General features: G+C 42.0%; 1 gene segment (V, D, J or C); it reads right to left on the reverse strand.

Annotated features, from left to right (window-relative positions):
- Positions 1-7,593: 7,593 nt before the first annotated feature.
- Positions 7,594-8,122, reverse strand: LOC108298658. The segment is given in 2 exon segments: positions 7,594-7,910; positions 8,013-8,122. Coding segments are annotated over 2 exon segments (363 nt in total).
- Between the last annotated feature and the right edge of the window lie 505 nt (positions 8,123-8,627).

Below are 8,627 nucleotides of genomic sequence, written 5' to 3' on the forward strand. Positions count from 1 at the left end.
TGGGCTCCTCTCCCAGAGCTGCAGGGTCAGGGCTGGGCTGCTTTTCATAAGCTGAGGGAGGGCCCAATTTGCATGTGTCCTGCTATATAGCAAGCTCTGGGGTGGGACGCCTGAGGAGAGGGCAGGGCCCCGAGCAGGTGAGAGTGTCCTGAGGGAGTTTGGAGATATTGATACAATTTTGGAAAATGTAGTTTCTGATTAAAGCTTTGTTCTGTGATACACTCTTTAAACCTATAACTGTTTTTGTATTTTTAATTTAAGTATAGTTTTATTGAGGTGCAATGGACCTGTGAAAACTGCATACATTTAAACTCAGCACCAATCGTCTTATCATGCTGTGTAGTATCAATGTTATTCCCATGTCACAGATGTAAAATTATCAGCAGAAGCCCAGATGGTAGGTACAATGTTCCCGGAGCTCACATCTGGTCAGCATGAGCCCGGGTATCTGGGCCTGTGCTTCTCACCACTGGGCCTGCCTGCTCCCTTAGCCAAGCCCAGCACACGGTGGGTCACCCCTAGTGACATTTTCAGAACTTTCTTCCTGTAATGAAAGTGTGGTGTGATGTGTATGCGCTATCGTGTTTACATAATGAGTGTAAAGAGAAGCACGTTTTATGCAGTTGTACTTTCATGCATGTCAGACTTTCATCGTGTTAATATCTATTTTTCCATCAAAGCATACTGAACAAATTATCCATTCATTTGTTTGTAATACTCTTCTTGAGACATTATTGCTATACATTAAATATTGCATGAAGTGTGCTGTTCAATAAGTATGCAAGCCGAGCTCAGTGGCACACACCTGTAGTTTCAGCTTCTTAGATGGCAGATGCAGCAGGATTTTTGGAGATCAGAAGTTGGGGGCTACATTGAACTATGATCCCACCACTGCAGTCCAGTGTGGGTCAAAGAGTAAGACCGCATGTCTAAAGACAAAAACAAACAAAATGAAACGTAATTCCACTGGTTCTCACCTGTGCATCCACTAGAACCATCCAGATAATGAACAAACCAACCACACTTAAAAGTTTCCTTGTGCTCCTCTACAATTCCTCCTTCCCAATTATTTTCTTCCTTCACCATATTCTGAATCAATATTTCATATTTACTACTTTAGTTTTGATTTTCAAACATTTATGATACAGAAATTATATAGTGTGTGTTTTATCTGTGTGGCTTCTCACTCATCTTGTGATACAACCATGTTGACCATCAACAGTGTGTTGATTCTAATGATGGATATTATTACAGCAAATTAGCATGTCATTACTGTTTATTTGTATATCTTCTTTATATTTGTATGTTTTTCAGTTTCTGAGTATTACATGTAAATGTGCTACTCAGCTTGGAGTTGTAGGCATCCTATACAAATATATTATTATTCTTACAACAACTACCAACTTTAGTGATATGCAAATTAACCAATTTTCTTAAATACACCATATTTTTGATGTTATAGGACAAATAAGATACCTGAAATCTGAAGAAAGATGAGGACTTGGAGGGAAAAAATACAGGAGCAGACTATAATCTTATCTGGGGCTGAGGCTGCCAAATGTCATTTAAGTTAATATGACATAAAAGTTGAGGAATTCTTCCTGCCATTGAAGTCTTTTTCCTCAGTATTTGGGAAAGATCACAAAATGGAACAGTTCTGTCTGGGAAAACAAAATAGCAACTACAGCTGAAATGCATCCAGAAGCATTCTCTGTGACCACTACATTGCAAGAGAAATTATCAGAGGAGGTAAAGCCACCAAAACCACTGTTCTAGAGACACTGGAGAGAGCAATAAGAACTGGGAGGGGAGAGAGGAATGCACCAAGGCTGTTTCCAGACCCACCTCCCATCTTCGCTGAGGAATAACAGCTTTATTGTAAAGGAAAAGGTGGCAAAGAGGAAACTGCAGAAATCAGTGGGAAGACATAGCGGCTGCTGAAGGAACATCTGGGAAACAGTGAAGAGACACTCTTCCCAGGAATGGGAGTAAGACGCATGGATCAGCATCTCACCTGCAGGGGAAACAGGGACACCGGAAGGGCACACCCTGACTCAGGACTGTGACGCCTGCCGGGGTTTGGCTCCCCCAGAAGGACAGAGAATGTCGCATTCAGTGCAACCCTCCCTGCCAGGCTGACAATTGCCAGGTCCATGTGGCTCTAGGATGATCTGGGGGAGCTGAAAGAGACAGAATCTCTCAGGTTAGCACAAGGATAAGGCCCAAAGCCAAGCAGGAAACAAAACCAAGGTGTCCCTGCGGGAATCTGAGTGTCTGATGGCTGCTGCAGAAATGCACTTTAATTCTGGCAGCCACTGCAAGAATGAGTTTCAAATCACTGAGACTCATTGATTAGATTCATGCAATTGTCCACAAGAAAGGCCTAGAAAAGGTGGAGTATAATCATCTACAAAAAATCAAAATGTCCTAAAATACATTATCTGATGCAAGAATTCCAATAAAGATATTTGTGTTAACAGCAATTTTGTAGTAACCTGGATAAGTACTTGGAAACATTTATACCTCCTCACACCATCACGTTGGGCTCAGAATTGCAACACCAGCATTGTGGGGGAAACAAACATTCAGTCTACAGCCGCACATTTTATCAATCGATAATTTTTATTCACTGTATTTTCTCAGAATAATTAGCATTGACTTTTTATGGTTGAGATTTTCATTTTTTTAAGCTGATGAGATTGTTTCGATGAGAAGTTTAGGGGTCCTCATGCTGCCACTCTGGTAATTAGATAACTCCATTCATATTTGTGTTTGAAGCTTCTCCACATTCTGAACGTTTTTCTCTTCAGCCGATTGCCGTGGTGGAATTAATTTGTCCACCCTCTTTGGTGTTATCATGTGCTTGTGAATACGCTTCTCCAGGTTTTAATGTAGTGAATCCACCTGTCCTTTATTTGGCTTTATTATGGTACCTTCCTGTATATTTTATACCTTTTAGGCAAATATTTTGTGTATTTTTTGGTAGTTTCAGATTTTGAAGAGCGCTCCCCCTGGTAGGGTGTGTCCTAACGCCCAGCTTGCCCTTTGTCCCACTCACTGGCCTGCACTCTGCAAAGCCTGGGTCTCCCACTCACTGACCTGCACTCTGCAAAGCCTGGGTCTCCCTCTCACTGACCTGCACTCTGCGAAGCCTGGGTCTCCCACTCACTGACCTGCACTCTGCGAAGCCTGGGTCTCCCTCTCACTGACCTGCACTCTGCGAAGCCTGGGTCTCCCACTCACTGACCTGCACTCTGTGAAGCCTGGTTCTCCCTCCTGCCATCTGCGGGGCTCTCTCTCTGAACAGTGTTCTGCCATCCACTGTCTATTCTCTGGTCTTCACACGTCTGGGCCTCTCTGTTTCCGGCTTCCTTTCCTCAACTCCAAATTTACCTGGCTCTCTCCAATTCTGTGGCCTGGAGACTCCCTTAGGGAAGTGTCTGAGTGTGCATTCATCAAAGGGCTCCTTTTGTTTATTTTCTTCCTCTCATTGGTCACGGCCTTTGTTGCCTGATGTCAAACAGCTTAAAATGTGTTTAAGAAATTTCACTGTGAAAGAAACAGACAAACCCACCCAAAAGTGGGCAAAGTATATAAACAGACGCTTTTGAAAAGAAGACATGTATGAAGCCAACAAACATATGAAAAAATGCTCAGCATCACTGGTCATTAGAGAAATGCAAATCAAAACAACATTGAGATACCACCTCATGCCAGTTAGAATGGCATAATTAAAAAATCTGGAGACAACAGATGCTGGAGAGAATGTGGAGAAATAGTTACACATTTACACTGTTGGAGGGAGTGGAAATTAGTTCAACCATTGTGGAAGACAGTGTGTCAATTCCTCAAGGATCTACAAATAGAAATTCCATTTGACCCACCAATCCCATTACTGGGTATATACCCAAAGATTATAAATCATTCTATTATGAAGACACATGCATATGTGTTTATTGCAGCACTGTTTACAATAGCAAAGACCTGGAATCAACCCAAATGCCCATCAACAATAGACTGGACAAGGAAAATGTGGCACATATACACCATGGAATACTATGCAGTCATAAAAAATGATGAGTTCTTGTCCTTTATAGGGACATGGATGAAACTGGAAACCATCAATCTCAGCAAACTGACCCCAAAACAGAAAATCAAACACCGTATATTCTCACTCATGGGGGTGTTTAACAATAAGAACATGTGGACACAGAGAGGGGAACATCACACACTGGGGTCTGTTGTTGGGGGCTAGCGGAGGGATAGTGGGAGGGAGGGTGAGAAGGGTAACGTGGAGAGAAATGTCAGGAATAGGTGATGTGGGGATGGAGGCCACAAACCACCTTGCCGTGAATGTACCTACGCAACAGTCCTGCATGATCTGCACATGTACCCCAGAACCTAAAGTATAATTTAAAAAAAAAGAAATTTCACTGTGGTTTCCAGCTATTTCTGTTGGAAAGATACATCTGGTCTCAGTTGTTACACCTTGAGTGAAAGTGATCACCTTCAACACAGTTATTCAAACTAATGTTATGGTATCTACTGAGGTTTATCTTGCAATATTTACATATAGATATCCAACAGACATTTTTGTAGAAATCATAAAGCTTATATATATTATACATATATTATATATAACATATAGTATATGTATAGTATTTGGCAAAATGGCCACATGGTTAGGGTTACACACGGATGTTCTGCCCCATGCGGGTCTCTGCTTTGGCTGGTTAGGGTTAGCGTCTCCATCCTCAGAAACACTGGTGCCGTTGATGTTTATGACCTGACACAGCCTCTGACATTCCCTCAGTGTCCAGAATGGTGAAGCAGCTCTGTAAAGGGGTGAAGATCTCAGATTTTCCTATGGAGGAGACAGAAATATATATACGGTCTTTGGTAAAATTAGCTACAGAACAATATTCCAAATATACATAAATAAACCACCTGCCCAATAATAATCAATTATCTTCCACAAGACTTCAAAAGAGTCACACACCATTACCAATTCAAATTTACTTTGAGATGCAGTAATAATTCAATGTCCTCAAATCAATAAATTTGGTATGCCAAATTAAGAGAATAAAAGAAAAAATTCCATCTATTTCTCACCAGACACAAAAAGTTACGTTTTAAAATGCAAAGTTTCATGATAAAAACTCTATACAAAGCAGTCATACAAGAAAATAACCTGCAAATAATAAAAGTCATTATGAAAAACCATAGCTATTAACCTACTTACTAGTGAGAGATTAAAATATTTTGTTCCAATATTTGTAACAAGGCAACAATAAACTTGGAGACATCTTACTTCTAAATTTCAAATTAATAACAAAATTGAGTAATAAAAACAAGATGTTATTGGCATAAACATATGTAGAGAGGTCAGAAGGAAGCTGATATATTAATGGCAAATTAGTTTCCAAGGTGAAAACCAAGAATATATAAAGGCTAAGCCATAGTCTCTCCCAAAGATGGTATTAGAAAAGCTGGATTTGCACATGGAGAGAATTAAGAATTTTAGGTTAGGATTAATACAAAAATCAATTCTAAATGAGTTAAAGTGTTAAACGTATGGCCTACAATTGTAAAATTTTCTCTCCAGCCAAAAGAAAAAAATATAGAAATGATTTTCTAGATTTTACATTAAAAGCACAGACAACAAAAGCAGAATTGAACAAGTGGGACAACCTCAGAATAGAAAGATCCTGCAAAGCAAGGAAAAAATTCCAACCTACAGAAGGGAGAATATAGTTGCAAGCCATGCATCTGAAAAAGTGTGAACATCCAAACTATACATGTACATTTTAAAACTCGCTAGCAAAATGATCATAGCCTAATTGTAAGATGTTCAGCTTTACCCCTTACAAAATTGTAAGAACATAGATCTCATGTTAAAGCTCCTCTCCCTGGGCAGTTGTACATTTTAGGGTACATTTGGCTAGGCTATACTTTGTAGTTAGTCAATCCAACACTATCCTAGATGGTGTTGTAAATATACTTTATAAATGTTATTAAAAGTGTCATCAGCTGACTCTAGGTTAGGAAGATTGTCATTGATAACCTGGGTGGGCCTGATTCCATCAGAGCAGAACTGGAGTAGGTGACATTCCATGGTGATTGTCACCGCAGCTCTCTCTGCGATGTCCAGCCTGCACGTACTGATGACTTGTCTCATGGACATTGAACTTCCCTTGCCATCCCCTCAAACTGTCATCCTCTACGTCTCACAGAAAAGTGGCGTGTCCATCTGTAGTTTGTCAAACCTGAAAAACAGACAGAAAAAAAGACAAAAAAATAATATTTATTTCAGGATGGCCATCACAATGGGAACATGCCTGGTGCATTCAGGGAAATGAAGACCAGGGATTTGAAAGAAAAATGAGGAGGGTTACATGAACAGTTTGAGACAATTATCCTGGGCTAGAAGGATGGACAACAAGGGTGACGTCAGTGTAAGGTTGGACAGGCATTGCTGGCAGATGTACTTGGAGAAGAAATTAATTTATAGTTGTAGTGGTCTTTGTGCAAGGTTGTGGTTTTGCAGTCTATTTATGAACGTTCTTGTTATCAGGGATGAGTGTGAGAACCCTCCCTCATGGCCTTCTCCAGCTTCTTTCACTGGTGGCTCCATTTTAATTCTGACAACATTGACTCCCACTTCACAACCCTACTGCTGAAGAAGGTGACTCAATGACAGTTTGCCCAGCACAGGATCAATTCCACATCCACATCTCATGTTGACCAAGCAAGCTTATCCCCTGCAGTTCCCACCAGCCATGTGGATTCCCAGATGAGTCTAAACACAACTCAGTGTAGGGTCCTGAGCAATGAGAGTGACGAAAGTCTCATCAGTCTCCCACACGTGGCTGCAGGAGCCACAGCCAGAGAGTCACCTGAGCTCCAGGAAATAGAGCTTGAGCCCTGGAATTTAGACCACAGAAACCACATTTTACTTTGCAGGGAGCAGAAAAAGCCAATGATAAAGGAAGAACAACAACTGAAAAGAAAAAGGAGAAACATAGATGGCAGGCAAAAGCATCACCAGATCAGTGCTGATTGTGATTGTCACACTGTAGTGTCAGGAGAAGGATCAGACACGAAACCTGTGAGGTTCTACATGACACTGACCCTGGCCCAGGCTCTCTCCTGGCTGTAATCAGAATCCCTAAAGACTGTTCTAGTCAGATAATCTTTCTGAAGTCCCTGTCCTGACTCTGATTGGAGAAGGCTCACCAGGAAGCCCTGAGCTACCTCAGGACTCTGGTCGTGGTGACTGTGGTGGAGGACTTTTCATCTCTGAAAGCATCAATCTGCATTTTGTGCATCTGAGAACAGCTTCTCATATTAAAATAATAATTTTTAAAATATGCAGAGATGACTATCTCTGTAAGCACAGAATTCTGAACTTAGAGAAGTTCACTAAAGAAACTGTAAAAAGACAAAGTCCCACATCCTGACAGGAAATCAGCCACCATCTGCACCTGCCTCTGGGGTTGATTCTGATCAGTGGCTCCGGAGCACCCCCTGCAGCTCATTTCCCACCAGCGTTCCTGCAGGGAGGCTTGTGTCTGGGCTCACACTGACTTCTCCTCACTGTGTGTCTTTTGCACAGTAATATACAGCTGTGTCCTCAGCTCTCAGACTATTCATTTGGAGATACAGTGTGTTCTTGGCATCCTCTCTGGAGATGGTGAATCTGCCCTTGACGGAGTCTGCGTAGTATATGCTACCCCCATCATATCTAATGGCTGAGACCCACTCCAGCCCCTTCCCCGGAGCCTGGCGAACCCAGTACATCCAGTAGGTACTGAAGGTGAATCCAGAGGCTGCACAGGAGAGTCTCAGGGAACCCCCAGGCTGGACCAAGCCTCCCCCAGACTCCACCAGCTGCTCCTCACACTGGACACCTTCAAACACAAAGACACCAAGGTTAGAAACTGCCACACATACCCGCTCTTTCTCTCACTATGTCCACTCACACTCAATATCTCTAGTTCTCCATTAATCACCTTTTAAAATAGCAACAAGAAAAACCCAGGTCAGACCAAGCTCCATGGTGAGTCCTCTGTGTTCAGTGCTGATCACTGAATAGAAACACCTGGTAATCCCTGGCTGGGGCTCCTCTCCCAGAGCTGCAGGGTCAGGGTTGGGCTGGTTTTCATCAGGAGAGGGAGGGCCCTATTTGCATGTCTGCTACTATGTAGCAAGCTCTGGGGCTGGACGCCTGAGGAGAGGGCAGTGCCCAGAGCAGATGAGAGTGTCCTGGGGGATTTTGATGACAATGATTGTGTTTGGGAAAATGTGCTGTCTTATTGTGAAATTGTTCTGTAATAAACATTTAACAACTGTCACATTTTTAATTATGTTTACCTATGTGTATAAATGGTGTTATTTAGAAGTCGCGGTTTCTTCATTTACAGATGTAAAATGAACCCACACATGGAGGGGCTGTGTATGTGTCTAGGGGCTTATATCTGCCATGAGTGAGTCCCAGTATCCAGGACTATGCTCCTCACAGCTGGCCTCGATTCGTGGTTTTCAGAATCCACTTCCTGTCACAAGAACCTGTGTGATTTTGCTGCATTTCTCTAAAAATACTGAGACAACTAGGCTTCAGACAGATA

This window comes from Cebus imitator, unplaced genomic scaffold, assembly GCF_001604975.1.
Source record: "Cebus imitator isolate Cc_AM_T3 unplaced genomic scaffold, Cebus_imitator-1.0 Scaffold1030, whole genome shotgun sequence".
Classification (NCBI taxonomy): domain Eukaryota; kingdom Metazoa; phylum Chordata; class Mammalia; order Primates; family Cebidae; genus Cebus; species Cebus imitator.